At 35.7% G+C, this 15135-nt stretch overlaps 1 protein-coding gene across 2 annotated transcripts; it reads right to left on the bottom strand.

The window, feature by feature from the left end:
* Window positions 1–7507: 7507 nt before the first annotated feature.
* LOC142606986 (uncharacterized) lies at window positions 7508–12005 on the bottom strand. 2 transcript variants are annotated; one of them, XM_075778374.1, is made up of 2 exons: window positions 11239–12005; window positions 7508–7740 (listed from the first exon to the last, which is right to left on the bottom strand). In XM_075778374.1, the coding sequence occupies exons 1-2, from the start codon at window positions 11722–11724 to the stop codon at window positions 7681–7683; spliced, it is 546 nt and encodes a 181-aa protein (XP_075634489.1). In that variant the 5' UTR covers window positions 11725–12005; the 3' UTR covers window positions 7508–7680. The 2 variants fall into 2 exon arrangements, with proteins under 2 accessions (XP_075634489.1, XP_075634490.1); XM_075778375.1 differs by lacking the exon at window positions 7508–7740 and adding an exon at window positions 9340–9360.
* Between the last annotated feature and the right edge of the window lie 3130 nt (window positions 12006–15135).

Raw genomic sequence — 15135 nt, 5'->3', positions numbered from 1 at the left:
TTCATGGCATGCCTCAGTCCATTGTAAGTGATAGAGATGCTGTGTTTACATCCAAGTTTTGGCAGGAGCTTTTCAGACTTCAAGGCAGCAACTTGACCATATCTTCAGCCTACCATCCTCAGATAGATGGTCAAACTGAGGTGGTTAATAGGAGTTTGGAATAGTATCTTAGAGCCTTTGTCAGTGACAGGCCAAATTCTTGGGTTGATTGGTTACACTTGGCTGAGTTCTGGTTCAACACTAATTACCACACCTCTACCAAATTCACTCCTTATGAAGCTTTGTATGGCTGCCCTCCACCCAAGCAGTTGGACTATATTCCTGGCACCACCAAGGTTGAGATAGTGGATAACGTTCTTAGGACAAGGTTTGAAGTTCTGTCCTTACTTAAACAAAATCTCTTTGCTGCTCAATCCAGAATGAAGCTCCAGGTTGATCAGCATAGGCTTGACAAGTCATTTGAGGTTGGGGACTGGGTTTATTTGAGGTTTTAGCCTTAGACAGCTGACTTTGAGGTCCAAAGGCTTCAACAAGTTTTCTCTGAGGTACTATGGTCCATTTCAGGTTTTGCAAAAGCTAGGGTCAGTTGCTTACAAGCTGGCTTTGCCTTCAGACTATCTTCTACACCCATTTTTCCATGTTTCCTGCCTTAAGAAGCATTTAAGGGCTTAAGTTATTCCCATTCCCTCTTTACCTCCTATTAATTTTGATGGTTTTGTGCATCTTGAACCTGTTGCTATCTTGTAGACCAGAACTAAACAACTTCGGACTAGGTTGATTACTGAAGTTTTAGTCCAATGGCAAGGGCAGGATCAAGTTCACGCTACCTAGGAGTCTCTCTATGCCTTGCAGCATCAATTCCCTCACCTTGTGGGCAAGGTGTTTTAATTTGGGGTGGGGGGGGGGGTATTGATAGGCTTAGTATTGTATTGTTGACATTTATAATTGTGACATTGTAATTGTGTAAAAGTATATGTGTGCAAAGGGGTGTGTGTGTGTATGTGCAATGTTGTGTGTGTGTGCCTACAAGTGGGTGCATATGAGCCTGCACGAGGGTGTGTGGGTGTGTGCAGTAATTAGTGCAGTTGAGTTGGATTGCAATTGTGGGCTGTGGGTTAGTTAGGCCAGGGTGTCAGGCAGTTAGTTAGTTAGTTAGGGGTGTAGTGCATATATGGGAAGGGAGGAATCTCATTGTTTTACCACTCTATTCTTTCTCTCCCTCTCCTTCTTATCTTCCTTGTTCCAATTCTTAATTCATTCCTTCTTCCATTGAATTAGATTGGATGAAGTAAACAAATGCTGATAGTACTCTTCTAATATACCTACCACCTTATCATCACCCATACACATAATCCCCCTTGAGCCTTCTAATCCCAAGATTCTTTTTCTCCTAAACCTTTGTAAGGCTCTATTATGGAAAAACTTTGAGTTTATATCCCCATTTTTCAGCCAATGAACCTTAGAACGTTCCTACCACATCTGCTCCCTCCTTAATCACCAAACTTGTCAATTCATTTTTTAGCTTCACCAAGCTTTCAACATTTTTCCCCTCCAAGGCCGAACTCTTTGCTTCCTACATTTTTTTTTTCCGCAGTTTCCCATGTAATATTTCCAAAGCATCTTTCACTCCACCACTTTAACTTTGTCTGACACTTCCTCACTTTGTCCACCACCCTACCCATTGATGAAATTCCCTCCCCATCTCTCTAAGCAGCAGCCACAGTTTCATGGCAGCCCTCTTCCTCCAACCACATTTGCTCAAATCGCCACAGTTTATTTGGTTTCATCGGTACCCTGCAAGGATGGATTACTATTGGTTTATGGTCTGACGTACCACTTTCCAAAACCATCACCTTTGTTGCCAGATACTTAGCAAAGCAATCCGTTGTCCCCAAAACCCTGTCTAAACGTTCCCAAATTGCAACTCCATTACCAAAATTTTTGAACCAAGCGAATTTACTTCCCTCAAATCCCAAATCCATGAGACCACATTCATCTAACACATCTCTAAAAATTTTCATCTGATTGTAAGGTTGTAACCTTCCTCATTTTCTTTCATGAGTCTTTGTAATCTCATTAAGTCTCCCGCACATATCCATGGTACTGAGAAACTGCCATGTAAAGTTCTCAAAAGATTCCACAACTCCATCCGCTGTTGACTCGCCGGATTACCATAAAACCCCGTAAACCTCCACCCATCTTCCTTTCCTCTGTTAATTAGAACATCAATGTGATTTAGAGATGACATTTAAACATCTACATCAACCCCTTTCTTCCAGAATAGGGCTAATCCGCCACCCAAGTTTACCTTCGACAAACCAAAATAGTTACCCATCTACAATCTGTCTTTAATTTCACCTAGCCTTGCTTCAATCAGCCATGTTTCAGCTAAAAACACCATTGTGGGATCTTGTGCCTGAATCAAAACTCCGAGCTCTTGAACTATCTGTCGATTCCTAAGCCCGTGACAGTTCCAACATAGGATACTCATGGTTGCTGGTGGGGCTGGGAACCAGCCTCCACCATATCCGGTAGTTCACCACCACCCCTATTTGAAACCCTGCTCTTCTTTGTTGGTAACTCTGAGTCACTCTCCTCACCCAATAAAGCTCATTTCTGCCCCAAATTGATCTCCAAAAAATCGGTATGAACTGGCCTGACAAATTGCACCCTAGCCCACTTACCCGGTTTTGTAGTATTTTGTACCCATTTGTAGTCTACTCCAACCATGTTACATCTTTAAGTCTTGGCATTTTCAGTCATTTGCCCTTGTGAGTCATCCTCTGTTTGTTTCGAGAGTTTCTGAACTGTACCCGTGTTTCCTTGTTTCATTACCCCCAGCCTCTTAATCACGTGATCATCAAGTTTTTTTGTTTCACAGTCAGCCTCTTCAATACACCTAAGGACCGATACATTTAGGTATACACTTGGTTGTTACGTATTTGAGTTTGGCCCAAGCGCTATATCCATTCGTAATCCATCTTGGAGAGTCCGTTCTTGCTCACATGGTTATGTTAAGATCGAATCCCAGCTATTGTCAATAGCATCTTTCCCCGCATCACACTTCAATTTTGGAGAGTTTTGAATTGAAATTAAGTCCCCCCGATTTTCCTCCACAATAATAGCTTTCCCTTTATTTCTGGAGCACGTTTTTGAATCCGTAACTGTCATCCCTTTAGCAATTAATTCCGAATTTAACTCCCCCCCCCCTAACTCCTCTGTTTCTATGTTTACATTCTCCTCCACACCGACCACCGTTGACCTTTTTCCCGCCGCTTTCGACTCATATTGCCTCCTTGCACTTGGCCTAATCTCCTCTTCCAGACCCGATTTATCGAAAAGACCTAGAAACGTAGATCACCCTTTAGTTTGATGGCCTATAGGGAGGTCCTCGTAAAGATGCACCAAATTGTCTAGCTTCATCCTTGAGTGTTCCTCTGCTTTGAATCCACAAAGGAAAATCCTTATCACCATGAGACAACCTGCCACACCAAAAACAGAAATTTGGCAATCGCTAATATTTGAATGCCACCCAAGTTTTCTTTCCATTGTCAAGAGTTATGACTCGTCCTCGCCATAAAGGTAGAGAACCATCGAGCTTAATTCTAACCCGGATAAACTACTTCCTTCCTTAGTTTCAGATCTAATGGATCGAACCACCTCACTAATGATATCGCAAATATATTCCGCAACTTCAGTTGTCATATACCTGATAGAAATATCATGCACCTAGACCCAAAACATTGCCATCTCAAAGGTTACAGACCTTAATGGAATATCCTTATCATACCTCTTTACTTGAACCAAATGCTTGTCGAAACTCCATGGTTGGTTTGCCAAAATTTGAGTGACATTGCGTTCATCATCAAACACAAATAAGGCTTTATGGTCACTCATGTTTCGAATCTTGAATCCATCACTGCACCGCCAGACTTGCTTGAAAGTTCTCCCCACAACATCCATATTCAACACCCTAGGAATTAGGAATTTTGCCACAATCATAAACTTATACTTCCTTTGTGTCTTTGGTAATACATAGCCTGCCTTTTCTTTCCCAGTTAGAGATGAGTTTCCCCACCTTCTAGATAAATCCTCCATACTGTTACGAAAGTGGAAGGATCAGTTTGCAAAATTGTTTCCCTTAAACCCCAAAAAAATAAACCCATTAGCTCTTCAAGCACTCTTGGCACTTGAGAGACCACTCGCACCTCATAAGAGGGACAAAATTCTACAGCCTAAGAGAAGAGGGGAAAACTTACTTTCTTAGCAACAAAGAAACTTGCTTTTACTGAAAAGATGATATGTTGTTGAGAAACGTTATTGAATTGAGTATAAATAATTAGTAAACAATTTAACTCATTTGCAACCGTGCCAAAAGTTGATATAACCTATAAAGCCAACATCTATTTTTCTTTTTCTCGATAAAATAAATCCAAAATCTTTAGACTTTACTTCTTCTCCAAAAAAAAAAAATTCTTTAGACTTTACTAATTAGGTGTAATCTTTTTCCCCGTCAAAACATGGGGAGCTTCATCCCCTCTCAACAATCAAACATGTTTTCTGCAGCAAAAGCATAAGTTCTACTTGCAATCTTTCGCCAAAGCAATTTGCTTTGATTCGAGTTCTCTCACGCTTTTTGACTGAATTCCTTGAAAACTACTTTTATAAAACACGTGATATTTGAATTGAATGTCAAAAAAAGAATTTTCTTTTTCTTTCTTTTTATAAAAAAACAAATAATTTTAAAAAAATTCATACCTCTCACGCATGCTTCACCAAAATTCCACGACACCAAAGTTGACGCCACAGTGTCACAGCTCGCGCACAATTACACATTCCCGTGTCGCCATAAAAAGTGAGGAAAAAAAAGAAGAAGACAGGACGATGAAAACGACACGCGGACTTAAACGCAAAGCTAAAGCTAGAGGTGTACTATAAAAAATGGTCAACTAAAATTTAACGGTCTCTAATCCTCTAATCTGCCTTTAGCTTTATTTTGTGAAGGACAAGCGTTATCGGCTTATTGCATTTACACCTATTCCAGTTTCAATTCAATAGGTTTTTTTTAGTGGCTTAGGATGACTGTTCCTTATAATTTATAAAATCTGCAACTGCAAATCTCTTAATACTATATTGCTAAATTGAGTTAACAGTGGAGTATACATCATAATCAATAGTTATAGGTAACTCTTGTTTTTAGAATTTTTAATTATAAAAATAAACTATTTATAGGGATTAAAGTGACCTATCAAACAAGATTGACATAAACTAGCTCCATACTAATCTGAAAATAACTAATCTAATTTAATCTTTGTTGCTAACCAAGCAAACTTTTTCAAGGTCATCTTATTTTGAGAATGTAATTATTTGACTCTAATCAAGTTTTTTTTTTTTTTTAAACAAAAAAATTTCTTTCCAAATATAATAGAGGGATGAAAGGCTTGAATAAGGATATTGGGCCAAGAGTCACACCCGAAAACGTCCAAAAGCCCAAGGACAAATCAGTATTAGTAAAGGTAAGTAGATTATTGGGTCGAGGAAGAGGTCTGGTCATAACAAGTAGGTGATGTTGTCCGAGAAGCCACCCTTCCTCGGCCAAAAGCCTAAAGTCCGACCACCCATCAAGTACTAGGCAATAGGCAACCGTGCTTGGGAGGATAAGCTTCAGAGAGAAGTGAGTTAATAGAGAATTGAGAAATATTTGAGAAGAAAGCTGTCACCACCACATTAAATACTTTACACCTAACTAACTGGTCGCATTAATGTGGAGGTGATACTTGAACAGTGACTTCTAATTTTACAGCTACCTACAAAGATTTCAAAAAGGTTCTGATGAGACAAGTATCAAGAAGATTAGTTATTTGATCAACAAGTGGAAGGCTAAGATGAGAAAAATGAGAGAGAGAGAGAGAGAGAGAGAGAGAGAGAGAGAGAGAGAGACCACTTTGTAATTAAGAACTTGAATATTTGTATAAGTCTGAGAGCTAAATATAAGAAAATATCATCCTCGGACTTGACTGAGGAGTGTTTTTCTTTTCAACTTATTCATCTTAGTCATTCCAACACTAAACTAGCCCATTATGATTCATATGTAACTCGTTGAATGTTCAGTGATAAACTCACTCTCTTACAAATTTATTGTTGTGGGCTTATTAGGCCATTGTCCAATTTATTCGTCACTCTCCTTATTGTGACTGACAGCAAACAAAAATTAGTCCCATAAATCAATTTTGCAGATATGAAAAACACAAAGAATTATAAGAAAAAATTGAAATTCTAGGGGTCAATTTACAACTACGCTCAACTCTAAAGGGAGATTGTTGACCAACAGTGAAAAAATCGATCGATTAGTATTTTATGTTTCTTTTTCTTTTTTCTAATGTCACTTTTGTTTAAAGTTCAAACTATTGCTTTCCCACATAATTTTTCATGTATATTCTGAATCCAATTTAAGGCTTCTTAATGGCTAAAAATGTGAAATTTTTTCAGACTTGTTTTCATAAATAAAAGTGTGTAAGAAGTCTAAAAAAGCGGAAGAAATTGAACATAGTTCAAGTCGTTTTTATTCGAGTGATGCGTAGAAAAAGGCAATTTGCAAATTAGTGTCTTAGAAGAAATTCTTCTAATATATGGCAAAAAAACATGCATCATTTTAATGCTAGACTAGGGACCCGTATAACAACAACTCAATTAAGCCCTACCATTACTCGTATGTCTCTCACAGTCTCACCCACACCCTCTTCCACAATTACCAATAATTGCCACCGCATTGCTGCTTCGCTCTCCCCTCAGCGTAGCTTCAAGCACCTCAAAACACTGCCTCTGATTCTTGTTTTGACCACCTCCAAGCAAGTGCGAAAAGAAAATCACAACAATATCTTTTTTGTAAGATATACTTGCAATTTTTTTATTGTTGCTTATAACTTTATATACAAATAAGTAGTATTCTAATTTACTTGACTATTATATTCCGCACCCATGAGACAATCCTTATGATGTCGGACAGAATTTAGACTTTTGTTATTTATTAATTTTGGTATTTAATTTGTAATTTTCAAAATTTAAGGTTTAGAGTTATTATTTTCTTATTTTTAAGTGCTTTTAATGCTTTTAAAGTCAAATTTGGTTTCAATTATGGTTAAATATTAATTATGATTTATTTTATAATATATTTTATTGTCTGACAAGTTTAATGAAAAAGTGATATTAATGGTGAGTTTAGATGAAAACTAATAAGAGGTTGACCACATTAACCTTTTGTAAAAATATTGTAAAATAGTTTGTAACTGTAGCATTATTTTTTCTTGTTTCTTCAAGTAGCTTGCTAATCTTAAACTTTTTTTGTTTTGTTTTCAAGAAGACTTGTTAATCTGAACTTAACTATTAACACAGCATATTGTTTTATTCAATATATGCTTTTACAATAATAGATGAGCAATTAATGTTAGTAATAATAAATAATTAAGGTACTTTAAAAGAAAAGAAAACTGTGTTTTGACAATAAATTAAATGATAATTTTAAAATTTAATGATAATCCAAATAAAGATGGATAAGATCAGAACCATACGATATATGTTTTTTATTGTTGAATAGTTTACAAAATGAGAGTAAAGTGAAGGTCCCAACATTATCCTCAACTGAGACTGTAAAGGAGCTGAGCTTTGTTGAGTAGTGAATGTTCAAATTCGGCTCGACAGCAAAAATAGAATGCTTAAGATTGGCTCGAGCTTGATAAGAACCTACAAATAATATTCAAGCTTGAGCTCATTATAAAGTATAAAAACTTCAATTCGGCTTGACTTAGCTTGATTCATTAGTCAAGCCAAACTCAAGCTCAATATCAAGCCGAAACTCAAGCTCGATATCATGCTTTTGAGCTTGAGATCCAATATAAGTATATTATCAAACCTATATCAAGTTTATTATCTAGCCTATTTGGTTTGGATGAGTGATCTCAATTTATAATTAATTAAAGTTTTAAAATGATATGAGTTTACTTGTCAAATTCATATTAATTTTATTACCAAACTCATAAATAAGCTTGGGCTCACCTTGTTTTGTTACTTTTGTATCGAGTCTTGATGTTCACAGGCTTGTTTATAAACAATATTTTTTACTCTAACTTAGCTCGTTTATTAAACAAGCTTAAAATTAAAGCTTAAGCTTAGCTTGTTTATAAACAAACAAACATGAACGAGTTTTTAATCGAATCAAACCCGAACTACTTATGAACGGTTTGGATCATTTATAGCCCTATCCTCAACCCATTTTTGTTTCTTCTATTTCTTAATTTGATTTGGATAACAAGTTAGAGCATCCACATCAGTTGGTGGATAGTCATGTATAATGCAAAAATTCCTCAATTTTACACATTTTGAGCAAAAAATCTCCTACATCAGTGGAGCTAAAATTGGGTAAAATCGTGCAAAACCATCCACGAGCTACAATAACCGTGTAAATACACACGGCTATTGTAGCTCGTTTATACAATATTTGATCATTTTCTCTTTCGCTCCTTTTTTTCTTTCTCTGATCCGTGCTCAACAGATTCCATTCTCTCATCTTTTTCTCAACACAGAATATACACAGAGATATACTTTGTTAAAAAAAAAAAAAATACAGACATACACAAACAAACAGAAATCGGTGCTTGACTGGTCGGAGCTCGTGGGTCTTGCCATGAATCGGAGCTCGCAGACGCTGGATCGAAGCTCGCGGATCGCCGATCGGAGCTCGCGGATCGTGATCTGAGCTCGTGACCGGAGAGGGAGTTAATCGAGAGGGAGAGGGAGAGTTGATCGAGAGGCAGAGGGAGTTGATCGAGAGGGAGAGGGAGAGTCTGAGAGATGGGTATAGAGAGCAAAAATCAGAAATAAGTTGGGAGAGAGAGAGCGCGGTAATTATATGAGGTAGTTGAGAAAATAATAAAATATTAAAGAAAATTGATTATTTATTTAAAAATAATGGTAAGATAGATGAACTGATGTGGGTATTTTGTAAAATTGAATGTGTAAAATAGAAAAAGTAAATTTTTAATGTAAAAATAAATGTGTAAAATAAAGGAACTGACGTGGATACTTTTAGAGATTTGCAACTTCCCAAGTGTTTTTTTTTTCTTTGAAAAATAAAAAGAAAGTCTCCTAAGTGAATTTATTGACTTCACGCAATGAAAGAAATAACGTATACCACATGGATCTTATTGAAACTATTACTAGAACCACTCATTTTTACGTATTTGGACAAAATCTCCAACTACCAAGCCACGTCGTATAGTACTTCCCAAGTGTCTCGCGTGTCTGACTCTTTATCACGTCAATTAAAGGCCAGAGTCCAAGGACGCCCCACGATACCCATTATTGCTTGGAATACATGTGTCCAAATATCAGTCCAGGTACACAATTTGCAGAATATATAATTAGAAAATATTATATCCACAATATACTCACCGAAAAGCAAAACTTGGCAAGGACATATTAGAAAATCTTGTACCATAAAAATAACGTACTATATTGTCTTTTAGCAAAACTTATTTCAAGTGGGGTCGTTATCTTAAACTCAAATTGTAGCCTATCCTTTTTTTTCTTACCTACCCCACACCCACATTTAAAAATAATAATAACAACCCAAACCCCACCTATCATTGAACCAACGGGGCCTACTATCAATTTTTTATTGCATAATTGGCCCTCCCAAACTCTTTTCTCTTCAACCACTACAATTTTTGTACTTTCAATACTTGACAATGAAGTCTCCGAAGAAAAATAGTACAAAAGAAAAAGGCAAAAAACTCAAAACCGAGGAAAGTGAAAAGCAGTTTCTCCGCAAATTCGAATACAAATCTCCCAAGTTAGAAAATTACACGCACCAAAATGTTCCTCTCTCTTAAACGCGTAAGAAGGAAAAAAAAAAATAAAAATAAAGAGGACTATAAACTAAAGACTACGTCGGAATAAAAAATATTCTAAAGAATATTCCGCCATATTTGATGTTTCTGGATTTTCTTCACTCTATTATTATTATTTTTTTTTTATGTAGTAATATTTCTAATCTTGGAACCCAGTTTTTTCCCAAATTGCATTTCGGACCCTACTGAGATCTCTTCCTTTCAAAGTTCTCCCAACGCATTTCGGACCCAGTTTTTTATGTAGACGAATTCCCATGATTTGTTCTATACCAAGCCTTCTTTCTACCTTCCCAATAATAGTATTTCAAACCACTCTGGCCTTGAAAGAACCCAAAGACATTCCCAGGTTAATCATAGGAAGGCAGCCGACCTTAGAACCCAACAGTGAGGCCAGTCTCAAGACATTAGTTACATTGTCAACCAGAGCCAATCAGGTTTCACTTTAATCGACTCTTAGGCTTGAAACTGTTTCAAAACAAAGAACGCACTGCATCTATCCAAGTTAAAGGGGATTTGACTCACAAAATATAATTGGGTCATTGCCAAAAAGAAGATAAATTTCTAAAACTCCTTTATTTTCTCCATCAACCTTAAAACCTGTTAATGGGGGTAAGGCTACCTACCATGACCTCTCCCAAGCCTTGCAAAAGGTGGGAGCTTTGTGCACTAGGTTTCAACCTTTTTTTTTAGCATAAACAAAATATGAGACAAATGTTATCCTTGCCTTAAACCATTTGAGCTACCAAGCGGATGCCTGCAAGAGGCATGGCTGTTTTACCTAGGAAAACTGACCACTACAATCAGTCTACTCTGATTTCTATCACGAAGGGTAGAAGGAAGTTCATATGCATAGCACCCTTCAGTAAATGCATAACTGAAAACCTTGTTCCCATGCCAAAAATACTCAACTCTTGTTTAATTTTGTCTTTGAACACTCATTCTTCCACCGTATGTATCCTAGAATTTTATCTTAGTGAAGATAGTCAAATAAAGTTTTAATAAAATCAATCATGGGACGCACTTGGTTTAGGTAATTCAAATTCAAATTCAAATTTGATACCAATGTACTATTTAAAGGCTTACTAATATGTCTTGTGGAAATTATACTTAGTGCCTAAAATCCAAAGTCATCTCCCCAAATCTTGAAGTCCACACACCAGAAATGAAGTATTTAACTACAAATAGTCATTAAGCGAAACTAAATAATGTATAAACATAAAATATAATGCACTCCCAGCAACAATGTTTGCAAATATTTGTGATATCAATCCAAAGCATGCCATGGAATTCTCAATTGAAGAAGTAAAGAATTGAATTGAATCGAATCGAGTACCTCGTCGACATGACGCTTTCCAGGCATCCACGAGGCCTGAGAATCCTGGATGGAATCAACATTGCTGACTTCCTGTATCTCATCATCGTCGCCGCCAATCCCACCGCCAATCATCTCGAACCCGCCACTACTCCCACTGCCACTACTACTGCCCCTTTCACCGGCGTACCCACTGCTACTCGGGCTCGACGGCGCCTCCACTTCCACCTCCGAATTCGTCCTCCTCCACCTCACACTCTGCCTCGCCTCCAAATTGCTCCCAACCGCTCCTCCTCGTTCATTGCTTTCGATCTCCCCGTGATTGTTCTCGCTCACCGAGCCATTCACGACGCCGTTTGGAGATTCTTGAATCTCCGGCGGTTCGTTGTCGGGCTCGGTCAATGCGGCCGATGCGAATTGATCTTCGAGTGGTTTGGAGGTAGAATTAGGGTTAGGGTTAGGGTTGGTGAATTCGTCGCTGGAGGTTGAGCTGGAATCGGAGGACATTTGAGAATTTGAGGGTTTTTTGGAAAATTTAGGGAATCAGAAAAGCGTAGCAGAGAGAGAGAGAGAGAGTGGAATTTGGTCTGTGTGCACTTCGTAGGGAACCACGAATCACCTACCAGTCGTTCGAGCCTAGCTAGCTGCTCCGGTGCAATTGGTCCAGTGTGAAACGCACCGTTTTAGCCTCTTCGAGAGTCGAGAGTCGAGAGTCGTGACACTCTGACCAGTAGGTGGAGAGGGGAGTGGATCCGAATGGCCGTTTCGACTCGCGCGAACTGTTTCGTTCCGGGCCGGGTTTGAGGATTCGCGTTCGTTTTTTAAATCTGGGTCAAATGGGCCTCCCTTGGCCCTATAATAATAAATATATATTGTACTTATTTGTTTGTTTGCTTTTCTTTGTTTTTGATATACTAATAATTGTTTTAGTAGTTCTAGGGCGCTCATCTGGTAAAATTTCTTGTCCTCGAATAAGAAATATGAGATTCGATCTCGATTACATTAAAAAATAATTAATGTCTTAATATGATAATAAAGAGTAATTATCAGGAACGGACATCATAGATTAAAAATTATTTCTCAAAAAAATAAAATGTTTTCATTCAAAAATTTTTTTTTTTATTGCTATGATGAAATTTAACTTATGACATTTGCTCTGTGCTAATTGTTATTTATCCGAAATAAGTTGATATTTAGTGTAGGCAAAATCAAACTCAAAATTTCTTATTTGACTTATCAATTTTAATTAACTAGAACCCACAATATTTATGACAATTTTGTACTAAGGAAATGGGACAGACAATTTTGTACAAAGGAAATGGGACAGAGTGGGACTAAATGGCTTGTATATATCTGGTGAATTACAATTACATTGTGGGTAGACGCAAACTCATCAACTCAAGGGTTGGCAGTGGGCACTGCCATTTTTCTTGTTTTTCTTCTTCAGGACAACTTGACAAGAGCTAGCAGACAGTTCAAAAATAGTTCGAATTTGATAAGCATTGCATTGTCATAGTGGTGTGTGCCATGCCAGCCAAGGAAAAGTTTAGAATACCAATTGGGTAAGGACTAGGGCCCATGATGTTTTTTTTCCTTTTTGAGAATCGGGCCCATTATGGTTTTTGGGCTCTGATAGACCTATAATGCTTTTCAGCTTCGGTAGATACTTGGAAGTAGGAACAACCTTTGTCGCAGGACCATAAGGTTCAGAGAGGGCAATATTATGTCCACCCTGAAAGCATGTATATTTGAAGGCAAATGTTAACAAGCACGTCATGGTATTTGTTAAGGTTAAAATAATATAGGTCCTACTTAAAAAAAAATTGAAGAAATAAGTAAAATTATATAAAATTGACCCTAAATTCTATAAAGTTTACAAAATATTGACATAAAGCTGGGTGACAGACAAAAATTCTGATATAAATTGGTGTGTTAAAGGGTACCTTACCGGTGCCCATTAACACAACCCTTTTTTTTTTTTTTTTTTGAGAAATAACACAACCCATATTTTAATAAGAAATGATATGTTGAAAATATTTTTACAATAAATTTTAAGTGGTATGTTGTTATTGATTGTTATAAGTGGGTAAAAAAGTATTTTAAGCTATGGATTCAAATTAGAATCCAAAGATTGTGGACATATTTTAAGTGATAGGTTGTGAAAAAATTGTGAACGTAGCATTTTTCATTTTTAATTAAAATTTGCAAATGGATTTTGTTGTGTGGGTTTCGTAGCTTATTTTCTCTATTAAAAAAAAAAAAAGGCTTCTTATGGCTTTATATAAGGTTTTATCTAATAACACAAATTTTGGCAATTTTTTGTTCTAAGAGCATTCAAATTAGCTTGTGAAAAAAAAAAAATTGTTTATTTTAGCATAAAATTTACGTTTTCATTTTATATAAATAATTTTTAAAAATACATATATCAAATTATTTATTCTAAACTCAATTTCATTAAAATATCAAATTCTCTTATTTTTTAATTTTTTTCTCTCTTTTCGCACACAATAACTATTATCAACTTTTTTCATCTTTGGAGTACGTAAAGAAAATATCAAAAACTAAATGTAAAATAAAGTGATTGAAGCTTTTACCAACGTTTTATTTTACATCATTTTACTTTCCTTCTAATAGCAATACTAAAAAATAGAGGTGATTTGAATGAGCAAATTACTTAGGAACGGACCTAGGATTTTAAACTAGCAGGGGCTAGAGTATAAAGAAAAGAAAAAAAAAAAAAAAAAAAAAAAAAACCAAATAGACATCCATAGAGTAATTAAAAATTAAAAATATACAAAATCATTGTTTCTAAATACATTAAGATGCAATCATCTACCAACGAAGAAAATAATAATAATAATAATAATAATAATAATAATAATAATAATAATAATAATAATAATAATAATGTTTTTTTTTAATACTAAGCCTGGCTAGGATTTTTTTTTTTTTAAATTCGAGCATTTACAGTGGTGGTACTAAATTTTTTAGCTTGTAGTACCTCAAAAGTTATTTTATCTATTTTACCACCTCACTTTACAATACACCAAATATCAAATGTTCTATTTTTTTATCACTTCATTTAAAATAATATAAACAACTCATTAAAATAATAAGGAAGATAAAGAATTTGAGTTTTTTTAATTGAAGAGAGAGATATTATCTTAATAAAATATTTTATTTTATTTTTAACAACTTGCTACAGTCAATTGGTATTTATACCAGTTTACTATAGTTGTAAAAAAATTAGCTTTAACTTCTCCAATAACACATAATTTTTTTGTTCTTTGGTGATAAAATAGTTTTTTTTTGTGCTAAAATACAATTATTATAGTGAATATTTTTATTATTTTTGTTAAAATTTTGAGTCAGATAGTTGTTGTTTGAGTTAGGCTAGCTAGACTAATTGGGGAGAAGGGGACCCAAGTACAAAATGAAATATAGAATGATTAAAAAAATAATTTGGACCCAGGGAGGCCGGGCCCCTTGGTCCCCACCTGAGTCCATCCCTGAAATTACTATTGGTCATGTTAACGGCGTCCTTAGGACAATTGTTTTGTTTTTGTTTTGTTTTGTTTTTATAAAACTTAGAGCAATTGTTAGTAAACCATATTAGGAAAGTTTTGATATCATTCTTATAGAAAATATAAAAAGCTAGGTGACCGTCTTAGTAAAGAGAGATTGGAGATTAATGAATCAACAGAATGGCCATTGCTAAATATAAGCAGAAGATAAAAAAGGATGAAAGAAAAGTTGTGATACTTAGCAAATTAATATAAATAAATTTGTTATTGAATTTTTTTTTTTTAGAAACGTTTTTTTTTTTTTAGAAACAGGGCCTAGCCCTAAACTAGTTTTATTAAGAAACTGAAAGATCAACACAAACATAAGCGTCTACATCAGATGGAATGGATTCCA

Source organism: Castanea sativa, chromosome 8 (genome assembly GCF_040712315.1).
Source record: "Castanea sativa cultivar Marrone di Chiusa Pesio chromosome 8, ASM4071231v1".
Taxonomy (NCBI): domain Eukaryota; kingdom Viridiplantae; phylum Streptophyta; class Magnoliopsida; order Fagales; family Fagaceae; genus Castanea; species Castanea sativa.
Note: the sequence above shows the minus strand (reverse complement) of the source record. Positions and strands in the feature narration are given on the sequence as shown.

Coding starts and splice junctions, on each gene's coding strand:
- LOC142606986 (XM_075778374.1), bottom strand. CDS start 11,724: ATGTCCTCCGATTCCAGCTCAACCTCCAGCGACGAATTCACCAACCCT. Junction 7,741..11,238: donor GAAAGCGTCATGTCGACGAG/GTACTCGATTCG, acceptor TATTATTTGTAG/GTTCTTATCAAGCTCGAGCC.